The sequence below is a fragment of the Carcharhinus amblyrhynchos genome, chromosome 26 (genome assembly GCF_965287045.1).
Source record: "Carcharhinus amblyrhynchos chromosome 26, sCarAmb.v2.hapA, whole genome shotgun sequence".
Taxonomy (NCBI): Eukaryota; Metazoa; Chordata; class Chondrichthyes; order Carcharhiniformes; family Carcharhinidae; genus Carcharhinus; species Carcharhinus amblyrhynchos.
The window spans coordinates 42,833,949-42,851,713 of NC_137349.1; the positions used below are offsets into that span (position 1 = coordinate 42,833,949).

General features: G+C 46.7%; 1 protein-coding gene across 2 annotated transcripts in view; it reads right to left on the minus strand.

The window, feature by feature from the left end:
* The window catches only part of ctns (cystinosin, lysosomal cystine transporter), a 50,480-nt gene extending 34,028 nt beyond the window's left edge, over positions 1-16,452 (minus strand). Inside the window, exons 1-5 of one of the 2 annotated variants that reach the window (XM_080212927.1) lie at positions 16,386-16,452; positions 11,400-11,472; positions 3,101-3,179; positions 2,247-2,331; positions 657-766 (exon numbers count right to left, since the gene is read on the minus strand). In XM_080212927.1, the coding sequence (XP_080069053.1) occupies positions 657-766; positions 2,247-2,331; positions 3,101-3,179; positions 11,400-11,457 (332 nt within the window). In that variant the 5' untranslated portion in view covers positions 11,458-11,472; positions 16,386-16,452. Of the gene's footprint in view, positions 1-656; positions 767-2,246; positions 2,332-3,100; positions 3,180-11,399; positions 11,473-15,726; positions 15,747-16,385 lie in introns of those variants that run through there. The other variant, XM_080212928.1, reaches the window with a different exon arrangement.
* Positions 16,453-17,765: the final 1,313 nt, after the last annotated feature.

Below are 17,765 nucleotides of genomic sequence, written 5' to 3' on the forward strand. Positions count from 1 at the left end.
TATACAAAATCGTGACTGTTCTAGGAGGGAAACTAACTGTTCCCCTTGGCAGAAGGGTGGATAACCAGAGGACAATGATTTAAGGTGAATGGCAAAGAAATGACAACGACATGACAGAAAATCCATTTTAAACGTAGAGGTTAGATTGTGAAATGCACTGCCTCGAGTGTGTGGTGGAGACAGATTCAATCATAGAATCCCTACAGTACAGGAAAAGGCTATTCAACCCATCGAACATGCACTGGCAACAACCTCAACCAGGCCCCTTAACTATGTATTTATTTTGCTAGTCCCCCTGACACTAAGGGGCAATTTAATATAGCCAATCAGCCTAATCTGTACATCTTTGGACTGAGAGGGGAAACCCTTGTAGACACAAGAGGAAGTGCAAACTCCACACAGACAGTCACCAAGGCTGGAACTGAACTCAGGTCCCTGGCGCTGTGAGGCAGCAGTGCTAACCACTGCACCACCTCAAATGTATTGCTTTGAATGTGTGGGGGAGGCAGATTCAATCATGGCTTTCAAAAAGGAGAACTATGGGAAAAGGAAAGTAGTCTGAGCTGAATCACTTACAGAAAACTACAAGGACTGGATGGGTCAAATGTTCATCTTCCTTGCTTTATTCTTTGACTCTATGCTACACAGCAACCCACCTGGTCACATTGCTGCTGCTGTTGTTTTGAAGATACACAATGGCCTGGCCAACTTCAATTCCTTTAACTGGGAAAGTTGTTGAATTCATAGACTGAGAAGGCAATGTAACCTGTCAGAAGAAAATATATGGAATTAACATTTCTAATACATAAAAGGATAAACACGAAGGGATCAATTGGAGAGGTAATGGGCTCCAGGTACAGCTGATGGGAAGATAATAAAGCACAGTAAATGTACTATTAGATCTATCACACTCTTTGGATACTACATGAAATCTTCACAAGGCAATGTATCAAACTTTTGTCACATGAACACCTGAAGCCAAGTAACAAACAACTTGACAAGATGCATTAGCCCTCAGCCAGATGGTCAGGAATACTGTTCACCTGTTAGTTTACTCAGGATAACTTGTGAAGAAATTTTACACTGTGACATTAGTATACCTTTAAGATTTTTTAAAATCATGGTCTCTGCAGTTGTGAGCGGGCCTTAGTGCTGCCAGCCAACTGCTAGAGGACCTTTTATTACAACTTCAATGGCTCAAATGGGGTTTTGTTTATTTTTACTTTGAGATAATTTATGACCTTGCATTGTGAGGGGGAAGACTGATTGATAAGTCAAAGTCAGGTGGTTTCTCCTCAGGGGTAAAAAAAATCTAAGGATTCATTTTCAGTTTTTGTCTAGAAGGGAGTGGACATCAGACTGAAGGCAGTGTCTCTCTCTGTCTCTGCCTGGTATTGGAAATGTCGCTGGACAGCTGAAAGCAAGGTTTCTTGCTTCCTGGAGTAGAAAATCTGCTGCTGGTGGTTGACTTGCCTAGAGTCTCCCTCTCCCTGGTGTTCTGGGTGTATCTAGAAGGCTGCTATTAGGTTACAAGGCTGAGAAGCCAGGCTTTCAATTCTCCAACCAAAAGAATCAGTTCCAGTATCACATGAGCATTAGTCTTTACTGCGTTCAACCTGTAGAAAGGGTTTTTGTCTATGGGAAGTTTTGTTTGATTGAAACATTTGAGATATATTTCTTCAGGGTTATATTCTTTTGTTTAAATTTGTAATCGATAAAAGTTGTTGCTGATTTTTTTTCTATACATGTTAATTATACTCTTAAATAAATTGTGTTTGGTAAAAGCTCCCTAGTGGGTTATTTGAATAATATCTAAAGTAAAACATCTCATGCTTTTCTTAGCCAAATTCAAAATGCAACAAAACTTAACCATAGAAACCCTACAGTGCAGGAGGCTGCCAATCTATCGAGTCTGCGCCGACCACAATCCCACCCAGGCCCTATACCTGTAACCCCACATATTCACCCTGCTAATCCAAGATCAATTTAGCATGGCCAATTAACCTAACCCGCACATCTTTGGAAAGTGGGAGCACACCGGAGCACCCAGAGGAAACCCACGCAGACACAGGGAGAACGCGCAAACTCACACAGTGACCCAAGGCCGGAAATCGAACTCGGGTCCCTGGTGCTGAGAGACAGCAGTGCTAACCACTGTGCCACCTAGATTTTACCTCTCTTGAAAATTCCTTGGGGAAGGAACAGAATAAATTTAAGCAATATCTGAAAATTACATCATTACTTACATATTCAGGCAGTTCAACAATTGAGGTGTGTTTGGATGAAAACGTCACGTTGAATGTGACAACTAGAGACTCCTGCAGGGGTGCACTAAGTAAAAACAGATCAGAAAGTTTCTACACATCCACACGTACAAATCATTGTTAACTGTAACTTTAAAACAACAAAGTGGAGATGCCTGTTGTTGGACTGGGGTAAGCACAGTAAGAAATCTCACAACACCAGGTTAAAGTCCAACAGGTTTATTTGGTAGCACGAGCTTTTGGAACACTGCTCCTCACCTGATGAAGGAGCAGGGTTCTGAAAACTCAATGCTAAATAAATCTGTTGGACTTTAATCTGCTGTTGAGATTTCTTTAAAACATCAGTAGCAGCAAAAAGACCAGGTGATGGCTAACAGAGTCAAAGGATAACTGAAGCATAAAAAGTGATCATTCAGCCTGTACAAAAATTCCCTGCAAGAAATAACTGACAGTATAAACTATTTTAGGAACCACACTAAATCAGGATATCAAAATACATAATTCAATCAATTGTGCAGTGACTTCTGGAGGATAAGCAGCAGGCAATTAGCTCACAAAAAGGTGCCATGAACAGCAATGTGATAAATTGACAGGTAATTTCTGTTATTGATTGAGGGCTTCATGTTAAATCATTGGCCAGATACAGTTAAATATAAATTAGCTACGATCTAACTAAATACTGGAACAGGCTCATGGTGCAGAACAGCCTGCTCCTGAGCTTATGCTCTTCCTACCTGCCTAGACATAAGCAGCCCTACAATATAATACAACCCAAACACCACAATCACAAATGCACTGTGCTTGCTGGGCCAAACATCAGGATTAACAGAACCCACCTTGGAGCAATGCTGACTGTCTGAACATCACCAACCTGAAGGTTAACGTGTTCTGGTGCCTTTAGTGTCACAGCAATTTCTGAAAACAGATAGAAAGACGGGATTAATTTCTCCTCAGTGCAGTAAGCAGAGAATTAGAAATATACTCCCGTTGTGTAAATATTAAAAGAATAGCGCTAAATGGGAGCAAACACATACTGACAGCACTTGTACAGCGAGTCCTCCTAATGGGTCGCTGTATTGCGCGGATTGAGAAGACCTCAAGGTTTAGATATTGGTTCAAACAGATTTAGCTCACCACAGTGGGTTTTTAATCCCCTGACCAGGAGCTCAGTGGCCATGGTTCAGTCACTCTCATTAACACAAGCCTTAAAAATTCCCCACACACTCATCTGAAATCCCACAGTCCCTCAGGCTGCAGATTCCACACCCTAACCACAACCCCACCCCTCGATGGCACACTGCAAGCATCACCAGCCACAACCTAACAACTGACGGATGAAGTTCCTGCTTCCACAGAAAATACGGACAATGCTCAATTGCTCGAGGACAGGCCAGAGAAGATGTGGCCACTTGCTCTACAAGTGGAACATGAATAATCAAATGGTGATTGTGGCCATCCAGGTCAGACCATTATCCATACACTGAACTCCTATCCAGAAACCTCCATTCCTGGTCCATGAACATTCACAATAAATTAGCTGAAGCTGCTGAACGGATTGTTAATTTCAACATCAAACTATAACACAGCTGGGGAAGTGGTTAATGTAGATTAATCATCTGGGATCTATGATCACTGTTTGAGGGAGAGGAGCCAACCAGTGGTTTCTAGAAGTGAGCATCAGATGAGAAGCATATCAGAGAACCTGTGTGGGTGGTTAAAGAAGATGAGTCGTGGTCAGGATCTTTAGTACTATCAGTAGGTGGAACGACAATGAGGTGAAAAACAAATTAAACAGAATGTGGTGGAGGTGGTTGGGAAGGTGATGTGTTGCAGCATATGGGAGCTGGTGGAAACAGAACGCACATTTGCAGCGTGTATCAGAAACTAAAGGAACTTCAGATTACAATTGATGAGCTTCAGACTCTGTAATTCATCAACAAGGCAGCAAGTTACTTGGACCCTTCGTTCCAGAGCATATTCATGAGTAATTCAGATTTTGTCCATGGTTAGGAACAGCCAGATGTGGCTGTAAGAGAGGGATAAAGGGTAGCAATAAAGGAACATCAATCCTTGCTTTTGTTTAACAGATTTGAGGTTCTTGCAGCCTGTGGAGAAAAGTAGAATGGGTAAACAGATCATAGCATCATGAAATGGGGCACCACTCATGTTGAGGGAGCAGAAAGGGTATGCTAAAGATAAGGGACATATACTAAGGGAGGTAGATCCCTTTTGCAACAGCCGAGTCTTGAAGGTCACATTGCCTGCCCAGTGCCAGAGATAAGGACATTTCCTCAAGGTTGGAGAGGAATCTAGTGTGGGAAGGGAAGGATTCAGTTATCGTGACCCAGATGGGGACAAACACATTGGGCTCTGCAAAGTGAGTATGAGTGATTAGGACCCAGGTTAAAAAATAGAACTACAAAGTTAATAACGATCATCTCAGTCACAAGCAAATTGCCAACGGGAAATAAGATCAGAGAGTTGAACTGCATGGCTCAAAGATTCCTGGAACACTGGTACCAGTGCTGGGGAAAGATGGGATGGATTTCGCCTGAACTATGCTGGGACTAGTGTTCAGAAGAATCAAATTATAGACTGTCTATAGGGCTGGATAGCAGAGATGGGGGAAAGCAGGGATGGTTCAAGTATAGGAAAATTTAGAAACTTAAAGAAAAAGGACAAGGCAAAAGTGTTGATTAGAATTACAGGTAATGATAAACAGAACGAGATGGAAGGGACATACTGGTTAAAGAGTATCAAAAATGGTAAAAAGTCCCAATTAAATGTTGTCATATGCATGCAGCAATTGCAATTAAATGAACTGATGGTACAAACAGAAATAAGTAGGTATAATCTGATAACTGTTAGTAAGTGACAACTGGGAACTAAACCTTCAGGAGCACTTGATGTTTTGGAAAGGTAGGCAGAAAAGTAGGTGGGCCAGTTCAGTTAATGAAGGAGGCAAATAGTACGGCAGTGAGAAATTATCTTGACTCAGACAATACAAAACGTAGAATCAATTCAGATGGCGATAAGAAATAGCAAGGAAAGAAGTCAGCGATGGGAATAGTTTATAAATCCCCAACAAGTGCTGCACAGTTGGACAAAGTGGAAATCAAGAAATAATAAGGGCTTGCAAGAATGATATTTTAATAATTTTAATCTTCATGTAGATTGATGGAGCATGATGGAATTTCAGACTCAGTTTGAGCATGAGAAACTTAATTTTAATTTCTTTCCAAAGAAGTGAAGTTAGAAGTGGTTGAAGTGGACTGGGAAAATAGATTGAAAAGATGGTAAATAGCAATAGCAGACTTTAGTTCCGAAAGCGGCAGCCTGTTGGTCTATTTGAGGGTTCGCACAATACACAGTGAGCAATGCTCAGGGTAGCCATTACCCTGAGCATCATTGTGATACACCTGCCGCATGGGAGATACTCTATCTGCAGCAGATTTGGCTCCAATACAGTAGACTGCTTTTAAATACCTCAACAATATCAGTTCTTGTAACCCATTGTTGGTCAGCTGTACTTTTAAAGAGCAGACCCAGTGTGAATTGTTTTAGCCGTTCAAACTCTGGTAGGTCCGCACAGGTTTTGTATGAGCATTCTGGAATTGCTGGCTATGTGCCTCTATAGCACTAACTTAACTACTGAGGACAGACGCTTTGGTCCATTCAGAATTAACAAACGTTTTAGAAGTTGGCACAGAATGACCTCTTGAGCCTTCCCAGACTTAGGGTCCAAATTTCTGGTGGCGATTGTAACAGATCTGCCACTTCCTCAAAAGTGGTGCAAGACGACTCCACATCACCACCTTTGAACTTGGAAATGAACCTAGTATCACACAGGCCAGTGTGTGCGCTGAGGTAGCAGTGTCCGGACCATTATTCGGTACAGTGAGGGTTTCCCCAGCAGCTTGTCTGGTCGGTCTCTCTCTTTCAGCCAGCAATTCCAATTCTCGAAGCTCAAAAGCTCCTTTGCCTTTCTGCCCTGAAACTCGAGCTGTGTGTTACAAGCTTTGTAAGAAGTCTCACAACACCAGGTTAAAGTCCAACAGGTTTATTTGGTAGCAAAAGCCACTTGCTTTCGAAGCGCTGCTTCTTCATCAGGTGAGTGGGATCAGTTCACAAGCAGGGTATACAAAGACACAAACTCAATTTACAAAGTAACGGTTGGAATGCGAGTCTCCACGGGCAATCAAGTCTTAAAACATGAGTGGAGAGAGGGTTAAGCACAGGTTAAAGATGTGTATTGTCTCCAGCCAGGACAGTTAGTGAGATTTTGCAAGTCTAGGCAAGTCCGTGGGGGTTACAGACAGTGTGATGTAACCCAAGATCCCGGTTGAGGCCGTCCTCAGGTGCGGATCTTGGCTATTAGTCTCTGCTCAGTAGTTCTGCACTGTGGTGTGTCGTGAAGGCCGTGACTGCTGAAGTGTTCGTCAACAGGAAGAGAATACTCTCACCTGGTGATTATCGAATGGTCTTCGTTCATCCGTTGTCGCAGCACCTGCATGGCCTCCCCAATTTACCATGCCTCAGGATATCCTTTCCTGCAGCGTGTCAGGTAGGCAATGTTGGCCGAGTTGCAAGTGTATGTACTGCGCACCTGGCGGATGGTGTCTTCATCTGAGATGATGGCATCCGTGTCGATGATCTGGCACATCTCGCAGAGGTTGCTGTGGTAGGGTTGTGGTGTCGTGGTCACTGTTCTTTTGAAGGCCAAGTAGTTTGCTGAGATGTGGAGATGCTGGCGTTGGACTGGGGTAGACACAGTAAGAAGTCTAACACCAGGTTTAAGTCCAACCGATTTATTTGATAGTAAACTCACCCATCAAATAAATCGGTTGGACTTAAACCTGGTGTTGTCAGACTTCTTACTAGTTTGCTGAGGACAATGTTCTGTTTGAGATTGTGCGGGTGTTTGAAGGCTAGAAGCGGGGGAGCAGGGATGGCCCTGGCAAGATGTTCATCTTCAATGTTGAAGGCTCCGGAGAAGATGTAGCTTCTCTGCTCCGGGAAAGTACTGGATGTGTCCTGTGTTTCTCTTGAGGTCAGTGCGGTTTTTCGCTTGGCATTTAAGAACTGTTGATCGATGAATTGAGCGCCATATCCTGTTCTTATGAGGGCATCTTTCAGCGTCTGGAGGTGTTTGTTGCAATCCTCATCTGAGCAGATCCTGTGTATACGGCGGGCTTGTCCATAGGGAATGGCTTCTTTAATTGTTTAGGGTGGAAGCTGGAGAAGTGGAGCATCGTGAGGTTATCCGTGGGCTTGCGGTACAGTGAGGTGCTGAGGTGACCGTCCTTGATGGAGATGCATGTCCAAAAACACAACCAATTCCGGAGAATAGGCCATGGTCAGTCTGATGGTGGGATGGAACTTGTTGATGTCATCATATAGTTGTTTGTGACTGTTCCCCATGAGACCAAAGTAAGATGTCAATGTATCTAGTGTATAGCATCAGTTGAAGGTCCTGTGTGGTGAAGAAGTCTTGTCTGAACATGTGCATGATGATGTTGGCATATTGAGGTGCGAATTTGGTCCCCATGGCTGTTCCGTGTGTCTGGATGAAGAACTGGTTGTTGAAGGTGTGGTCCAGGAGTTGCAGCAATGCCATCGTCGTGGGGGATGTTGGTGTAGAGCGCTGAGGCATCCATTGTGACGAGGAGTGTCCCTGGTTCAACTGCTCCATGTGTGCTGAGTTTCTGTAGGAAATCCGTAGTGTCGCGACAAAAGCTGGGGGTTCTCTGTACCGTAGGTTTCAGGACGCCCTCGACATAGCCGGAGAGATTCTCGCACGGGGTCCCATTGCCCAATACGATGGGACGGGCTAAGTGTTCGCCCTGTGTATCTTCGAGAGGCAGTAGAGATCTCCAACAGGGGGAGTACGTGTCATGAGCGCACAGAGGGTGCTCTGAAGGTCCGGATCAAAGGTCTTGATCAGAGTGTTGAGTTGACGGGTGTGTTCTTTGGTTGGATCTGTGGGTAACAGTCTGTAGTTCAGTTGTTGGTACACTTTGCAGTAATCCGTTCCGTATGACGATGGTTCCTTTGTTCTGTTGGTTTGATGACAATGTTGCGGTTGGTCTTGAGAGCGCAGATGGTGTTGGGTTGTGCCTGGGTGCTGTTCGGGGCTGCCGTTTACACAGGACCTGCTCAGATGAAGAGGATCACAACAGACACCTCCAGATGCTGAAAGTTTGTTTTAATAAAAGCTTCTAGTATGTCAATAGAATCACACCTGGAGTGAAACACCTTATCCTCACCCTAATGCCAAAATCAAAAATATTTGAAGTCTAACTTCATAACATATCTTGGAGTTTCTGATCAGGACCTTAACACGCTCTTTCAAACATGACGAGAGGGCTAAATGGGTTCCAGGGGAGAGCACATTTTGCCAATTTCCTGTTCAGTTGCAGGGGATTATCAGTCACAACCTCACAACCCGGCTTTATTTAAAAACTGTTGGCTTACTGCCACCCTCCTCACTTTAGAAGTCACCTTCTGCCAACATGTGGCCTAGAGGGTCAAGATTTTCTTTTTAGGAAATATAAGAGATTCCTGGAGTGGTCATCCGAACATTAGCTCTGTTCTCTCCCCCTGCCCCCAAGATGCTGTCAGAGCTGCTGGAATTTTCCAACATTATCTGTTTTTGTCTCCTGATCCCATTGTCTTGAGAACAAAGAACATTACAGCAAAGGACCAGGCCCTCTGGCCCTCCAAGCTTGCACCAATCATGAAGAGAGATTTGACCTCCTCTGGATATCCAATGTCCACTGATGAAATTGAGCTTCCAATGTCTGTAACAGACAGTGGGGAGGAATTAAACAGTCCTGATTTCTCCCTCACTACACATCTGCAAATAGAAATATCTACCCTGAAGACGTTGCAAGATAAAAAAGGGTTAGTTTATTTTCACACTCACGAGGGGTTTTACAATGTCCATCCTTTTACACACAACCAATAAATGGGAGATAAACAAAGAGAAAGAGGATTCAGGGCAGGACCACAATAAAAATACAAGTTATGGGTTTACACAGAGCTAGAATCAGAGGTCTAATGGAAGATTTCTTCAGAGAGGTTGTTTGATTGTAGAGTGATCCGTCTTTCTAGAGTGAGATTTCCACAATGGGAGAAGCGACATGGAGTGAGTTAGTCTTGGAGGCACGGGTTCTAATGTTGCAGTAGTTTGCAGGTTTGATGAGGGCCAGAGTTCTTCCTGCTGTCATCTGCTTGATGATCCACTCACATTGTCTGCACCTTTAAGACTTGATTAGCTGTAAAGACTCGCATTCTAATCAGTATTCTGTAAACTGAGTGTGTGTCTTTATAGGCCCTGTTTGTGATCAGAACTCCCCACTCACCTGACGAAGGGGCAAAGCCTCAAAAGCTAGTGGCTTTTGCTACCAAATAAACCTGTTGGACTTTAACCTGGCGTTGTGAGACTTCTTACTGTGTTTACCCCAGTCCAATGCCAGCATCTCCACATCATATTCTAAGCTTTGGCAGCTTTAGTTTGGCTATGGGAAGTTGATTGGTTCCAGGTTCTAACTCCTCATCCTGTTCTGGTTGTGGGCAGAGACCCAAATGCCTCACCAACACCCTGAGTAACTGGCTGTTATCTTATGGGGTAGTTTTAAATTGAACCTCCCTAGCTGCAGCTTTTACTGGTTCTCTGCTTCATGTTTCACCTGTTGAGTTGCGCTGTTGTACAAAAACGCACGCACTGAAATTTGCAACTTTGCTCTAGCATTAGGGAGAGAGAATTGCCTGTGATAGTTTAATTGCTTTAAAGATCATTTCAGCTACTGAACTTCCCCTTTTTGCTTCCAATTGGTTATTTTTGGCATCAGATTCAACTCGTTTCTTAAATTTGGTCCAAGTTTGACATGAGATCTTAATTGAGATCCCAATTTCCGTTATGGAGAGGGAGAGGCACCATTTCAATTCTCTTGGTTTTTGCGCTGCTTCTCTGTAAGCAGAAATGTTTTGTTTATTCATACATTCAAACCTGGGGGGATGGCTGATGTAACTACCTGCACACATAAAAGCAAATAAAGAAGAGTTTTACAACTAGCAATATCTTAGAAGAAAAAAGGAAGGAATATTAATTTGTACAAGTGTCAAAGTCCATGAGGGCTCCTTCACTTGGAGTCAAAGTTCAGGCAGGCTCAGCAAGCTGATGGCAGGAGTTACTGACGTTCTTTGAAGTTGGTGATGATACAGGGAAATGAGGTTGGTATCTGGAAACCTGGCCCACGCTACAATGGCAGGAATCTTCCAGAGATCCATTTTTTTTTTTTTAGGAGGTTTTGACTTGAGGCTGGATTTAGGAGTCAGCTTGCTTTGGTGTTGAAAGATTGGATATTTAACAGCAGACTGTCCTGGGAATCTAGGAATGTAACATTTAAAATTTTCAAAGGCCAGAAGAGCTTTTCCAGTGTTGTTAACTTCACGCATTGAGACGGGCAAGCAGGGATCAGTCTTCTGGGCAATGGTACAGAATTCCCAGTAGGATCAGTGTAGATGGGGCCAGGTATTCAGTCTGGGCAGAGTTCTTTTTCAGCAAGGCAATATAACTGGCTCCACAAGCTGGAGGTCCATGCCACATGACTCCCACCTCTCTACACTGTCTTTGATAAGGGACACTCATCTGGGTTCTCAAGATTGCTCAATATCTCCAACATTAAGATTTGAAATGAAGGTTGTGCAAGCCCTTTATCCAAGCAGACAAGTAGATTCCAGTTGGTCAACCTGGGCTACAAAATTCAGGTGACATTTGTATAGCTGCCTTTGAATTTAGTCTGTAAAGATGCATTAGTGTCTCTTCAGGGATAACAGGATACAAGCTTCTTTGATATTACCATCTGGCTACTTTTGAGGGTCATGAACAGAGATTCAGCCATCTTTGTCAAATTTTTAACATATTAACAACTCTGAGGTTATACAATATATATTCTCAAAATATACAGTATGAAGTTTTAGTCCCCTCACACAAGTAGGCCCTTCCTTGGGTAAGACCATCAAAACTGGACACAATACTCTAGGTACAGCTTCACCAAGGCTCTATACAATAGCAGCGTAGTTGGATCGTATGGCCTGTTTTTGAGCTGTATGTTTTATGTTAACACTTACCAGCTTTTAGTGTCTGACTGAGTAAACAGCAGATGGAAAGTATTACAGAAAGCTTCATGTTTCAGCTTTAAACCTGGGTGGGGAGGAAATGAAAACATTAATTAATTACCCTGGAGCAAGTGCAACAGCTTGGAACCGGTCAACTCATTTGAAGTGTTTACTTCAAACAAAATCCCAACGTGGACTAAGAACAATAATGTTCCCATTATCTCAAACTGATTTGTGACAAAGTGTTCCTTTACCGGAGACACAAAACTCTTATCGTTCTAGTGATTGGGTTGGAACATCAATCAGTACTGAGTTTGACTGGTAACCTTTGCATGAACATTGGAACAGAAGAGGGGCACTGAGCCCTTCAGACTCCTAGAATTCTATGATCATAGAATCCCTACAGTGCAGAAGGAGGCCATTCAACCCATTGAGCTCACATCGACAACCCAGACCCATCCCTGTAATCCCACACACTGACCCTGCTAACCCCCTTGGCACTAGGGGAAATTTCGCATGACCAATCAATTAACCTTCACATTTTCTGGAGTGTGGGAGGAAACCAAGGTACCCGGTGGAAACCCACAGAGACACAGGGAGAATGTGCAAACTCTACACAGAGAGTGACCTAAGGCTGCGTTTGATCCCTTACACTGTGAGGCAGCAGTGCTAACCACTGGGCCACCCCATTTAATTAAATCATGGTCAACACCTGCATATACCTTCATATATCTTCATATATCCACCTTGCCTTCCAATATTGCTTCATAACCCTACACAAACTTTTATCAATCCAGTTCTGAAATGTTTAAACTGGAATGAAAGAACACGAGTCAACATTCAGCTCCTCAAACATGTTCCAAATAAAAGAGAAAATAGGAGTAGGCCATTTGACCTTTCTGCCAATGGCAAAGATTTCTCCTAAACTACTGCATCTAGGTCCCAGATGATTTCGAACACCTCCATCAAACTTCTTTCGATCTTTTCTTCACTTAAGATCTTTGCAAATCTATCCTTCTATTCAAAACTACTTCTCTTTTCTGCACCCATTTTAAAGCCACACACACTTCCTAAAACGTGGTGTCCACAACTAGGCACAATAATCCAGTTGATGCTGAACCAATGTTGCATAAAGGTTCATCAAAGCTTCTGCTAGCACAGAAGATTGTGGATGTTCGATCACATTTAAGGCAGATAAGACAGATGTTTTGGTTTGTCAACTTCAGGGAATGGGCAGGATAAGAACATAAGAAATAGGAGCAGGAGTAGGCCATCTAGCCCTTCGAGCCTGCCCCGCCATTCAATAAGATCATGGCTGATCTGTCGTGGCTCAGTTCCACATTCCCGCCCTCTCCCCATAACCCTTAATCCCCTCGCTTATCAAAAACCCATCAACCCGCGTCTTAAAAATATTTAGCGAGGCAGCCTCCACCACTTCAACGGGCAGAGAATTTCAGAGATTCACCACCCTTTGAGTGAAGAAGTTCCTCCTCAACTCCGTTCTAAACCGCTCCCCCCTTTATCTTGAGGCTATGCCCCGTAGTCCTACTGTCCTTTCTGAGTGGGAAGAGTCTCTCCACCTCTATCCCATCCATCCCATTCATCATCTTATATGTCTCAATGAGATCTCCCCTCATTCTTCTAAACTCTAACGAGTACAAGCCTAGTTTATTCAGCCTCTCCTCATAGCTCAACCCCCTCAACTCCGGCATCAGCCTAGTAAACCTCCTCTGCACTCCCTCCAAGGCCAAAATATCCTTGCGTAAGTGCGGCGACCAAAACTGCACACAGTACTCCAGCTGCGGCCTCACCAGTGCCCTATACAGCCGCAGCAAGACCTCCCTACTTTTATATTCAATCCCCCTCGCTATGAAGGCCAGCATCCCATTCGCCTTCCTGACCACCTGCTGCACCCGCAGGCTGGGTTTTTGCGACTCATGCACAAGGACCCCGAGGTCCCTCTGCACCGTCGCATGCTGCAGTTTTTCGCCATGTAAGTAACAGTCCGTCCTACCATTATTCCTACCAAAGTGGACCACCTCGCACTTGCCAACATTAAATTCCATTTGCCAGTTCCTGACCCATTCGCCCAGCCTATCTAGATCCTTCTGCAGACTCTCCACACCCTCCGCGCAATTTGCCATTCCACCAATCTTGGTGTCATCAGCAAATTTCGACACCATACACTCGGTTCCCTCCTCCAGATCATCTATATAAATGGTAAATAGCTGAGGCCCCAGCACCGACCCCTGGGGCACTCCACTAGTCACCAACCGCCAATCCGAATAGCACCCGTTGACCCCCACTCTCTGCCTCCTATTAGACAGCCAATCCTCTATCCACACTAACACCCTACCCCCAACTCCATGCCCCCTTACCTTCTGCAATAACCTCTTGTGAGGTACCTCGTCAAACGCCTTCTGAAAATCAAGAAAGACCACATCTACCGGCTCTCCTCTATCCACCACCCTAGACACATCCTATAGAACGCCAATAAATTTGTCAGACACGACTTCCCCTTAACGAAACCGTGCTGCGTCTGCTCTATCAAGCAATTCCCCCAAGATGCCTCGCTATTTCCTCCTTGATGACGGATTCTAACCTTTTACCTACAACAGACGTTAAACTAATCGGCCTATAATTCCCTGCCTTTTGCCTGCCACCCTTTTTAAACAGCGTAACATTAGCTGTTTTCCAATCTTCCGGCACTTCCCCGGAATCCAGCGACGTTTGGAAAATAACCACCAAGGCATCCACTATCACCTCCGCCATTTTTTCAGAACCCTCGGATGCATTCCATCCGGTCCTGGGGACTTGTCCACAATCAGTCCCTCCAGTCTGTCGAGCACCGCGCAAAAATCTTCCATCATCCTGTTGACTGAATATCACTTGGTCCACTCCAGTTCCTGAATGCAACACAGCTTCACTGCGCAGGCTCCTGGGAGGACTGGATTGTCCTGGGGAGAGGCTCAGTAAGCCAAGTCTATTTTCCCAGAAGTTCAGAAGAATGACAGGGAATCTAATTAAACAATCAAATTCATAACGGCTCAACTGAAACTCACAAGGGAACCAAGTATTAGAATTTGAGGTCTGCCAAAAAGGACTGAACTAAGAAATTTCTTTACCCAAAGAGTTCACTTATAAATCAGGACAGAGAACAAAACTAAAAAAAATCATGTCAAACATCATTTAGGGAGCTCATAAGGATCATAAGAACTTGTAGCAGGAGCAGCCAGACGGCTACTCGAGCCTGCTCCGCCATTCAATAAGATCATGGCTGACCTTTTTGTAGATTCAGCTCCACATACCTTAAGGGTTAAGGCGCACCATGACCCTAATTCCTTTACTGTTCAAAAATTTATCTATCCTTGCTTTAAAAACATTCAATGAAGTAGCCTCAACTGCTTCACTGGGCAGGGAATTCCACAGATTCACAACCCTTTGGGTGAAGAAATTCCTCCTTAACTCAGTCCTAAATCTGCTTCCCCTTATTTTGAGGCCAACCCCCACCAAGTTCTAGTTTCACCCGCCAGTGGAAACAACTTCTATGCTTCTATCTTATGTATTCCTTTCATAATCTTGTATGTTTCTACACGATCTCCCCTCATTCTTCTGAATTCCAATGAGTATAGCCCCAGTCTTCTCAGTCTCTCCTCATAAATCAATTCTCACAACTCCGGAATCAACCTAGTGAATCTCCTCTGCACCCCCTCCAGTACCAGTATATCCTTTCTCAAGTAAGGAGAACAAAACTGTACACAGTACTCCAGGTGTGGCCTCACCAGCACCTTATACACCTGTAACATAACCTCGCTGTTTTTAAACTCCATTCCCCTAGCAATGAAGGACAAAATTCCATTTGCCTTCTTCATTACCTGCTGCACCTGCAAACCAACTCCTTGAGATTCCTGCACAAGGACATCCAGGTCCCTCTGCACAGCAGCATGCTGCAATTTTTTACCATTTAAATAATAGTCCATTTTGCTGTTATTCCTAACAAAATGGATGAGCTCACATTTACCAACATTGTACTCCATCTACCAGATCCTCGCCCACTCACTTAGACTATCTACTTCCCTTTGCAGACTTTGTGTCCTCCGCACATTTTGTTCTGACACATCTTAGTGTCATTTGCGAATTTTGACACACTACACTTGGTCCCCAACTCCAAATCATCGATGTAAATCATAAACAATTGCAGTCCCATCACTGATCCCTGAGGCACACCACTAGTCACTGATCGCCAAGCAGAAAAACACCGATTTGCCCCCATTCTTTGCTTTTTGTTAGTTTACCAATCCTCCATCCATGCTAATACATTACCCGTAACACTGTGCACCTTTATCTTATGTAGCAGTCTTTGGTGCAGCATCTTGTGAAATGCCTCCACAGGTTCCCCATTGTCCACGGCACATGGAATGTCCTCTAAGACTCAGTCTACACTTCGCACTGCCTCGGGGAAAGCAGCTGGGATTATCCGGGACCCCCCACCCCCACCCCCGGGACCCCCCACACCCCGGGACACCCCACCCCACACCCCCGGGACACCCCACCCCACACCCCCGGGACACCCCACACCCCCGGGACACCCCACCCCCGGGACACCCCACCCCCGGGACACCCCACCCCCGGGACATTCTCTCTCCCATCGGGAAACAGATACAAACTCTGAGGTCCCGGACCCACCGCCTCCCTCCCTGCTGCTGTCAGAGTTTTGGATGGACCTCCCTCACATTGAGCTGGTCTTTCTCTGCACCCTCACTGTGACTGGAACACCACACTCTGCACCCTCTCCTTTCCGTCTCTATGAACGGTATGCTGTCCGTACAGCGCGCCAGAAACAACACTTCTCACTGTGTTAATTCACAATAATAAATCCAATCCAGTTACTGTCTGCGGGTTTCCTCACTATCCCAGGCCGGCTCTGCTCTCCCCGGGGCCGCTCCCCCTCTCAGCCGCCGCCGCCCCCCGGGGCCGCTCTGTGTCATTCGGCCCTACCTCTCCCGGTGCTGTCCCCTCGCTGGCTCGCTCCGTCTTCCCGGTTCCCCCGGGCTCGGTCCCGGTCTCCAGGCGGCTCCCTCTCCCCCCGCTCCCGGTCTCCAGGCGGCTCCCTCTCCCCCCGCTCCCGGTCTCAGGCTCGGACTGCACCGCTGTCTGCGCGCCGCTGGAGGCGCTGTCCTCCCGCTACTGCGGGTCACCTGATCCGCAACACGTGACCAGGATTGCCCGGAGCACAGAGCGGGCTCGAGTTCTGATTGGCAGAGAGCAAGGAGTGGGGCGGGGCTGGGACGCTGATTGGGGGAGAGCGGAAAGTGGGCGAGGATAGAGCTCTGATTGGCGGAAAGCGAGATGAGTTGCGGGGCTGGAAGCCTGTGGGCGGGGGCGGGGGCGGGGGCGGGGGCGGGGCTGAGGCGCTAGTGGGCGGGGCTGAGGCACTGGTGGGCGGGGAGCCGATAGTAGTCATGATGTGGGTATGCCGGCGTTGGACTGGCGTAAACACAGTAAAAAGTCTGACAACACCAGGTTTTAGTCCAACCTATTTATCTGATAGTAAACTCACAAGCTTTCGGGGTTAGCCCCTTCGTCAGGTGAATGGAGAGTTCTGGCCTCAGACAGAGCATATAAAGCACAACTGTCGGGGCTAACCCCGAAAGTTTGTGAGTTTACTATCAAATAAATCGGTTGGACTAAAACCTGGTGTTGTCAGACTTTTTATGGCGGGGAGTGGGGCGGGGCTGGGTGCTGGTGGGCGGGGAGTGGGGCGGGGCTGGGTGCTGGTGGGCGGGGAGTGGGGCGGGGCTGGGTGCTTGTGGGCGGGGAGGGGGGGGCGAGGCTGGGTGTTGGTGGGCGGGGAGTGGGGTGGGGCTGGGTGCTGGTGGGCGGGGAGTGGGGCGGGGCTGGGTGCTGGTGGGCGGGGAGTGGGGCGGGGCTGGGTGCTGGTGGGCGGAGAGTGGGGCGGGGCTGGGTGCTGGTGGGCGGAGAGTGGGGCGGGGCTGGGTGCTGGTGGGCGGGGAGTGGGGCGGGGCTGGGTGCTGGTGGGCGGGGAGTGGGGCGGGGCTGGGTGCTGGTGGGCGGGGGGCGGGGCTGGGTGCTGGTGGGCGGGGCTGGGTGCTGGTGGGTGGGGCTGGGTGCTGGTGGGTGGGGAGTGGGGCGGGGCTGGGTGCTGGTGGGCGGGGAGTGGGGCGGGGCTGGGTGCTGGTGGGCGGGGAGTGGGGCGGGGCTGGGTGCTGGTGGGCGGGGAGTGGGGCGGGGCTGGGTGCTGGTGGGCGGGGAGTGGGGCGGGGCTGGGTGCTGGTGGGCGGGGAGTGGGGCGGGGCTGGGTGCTGGTGGGCGGGGAGTGGGGCGGGGCTGGGTGCTAGTGGGCGGGGAGTGGGGCGG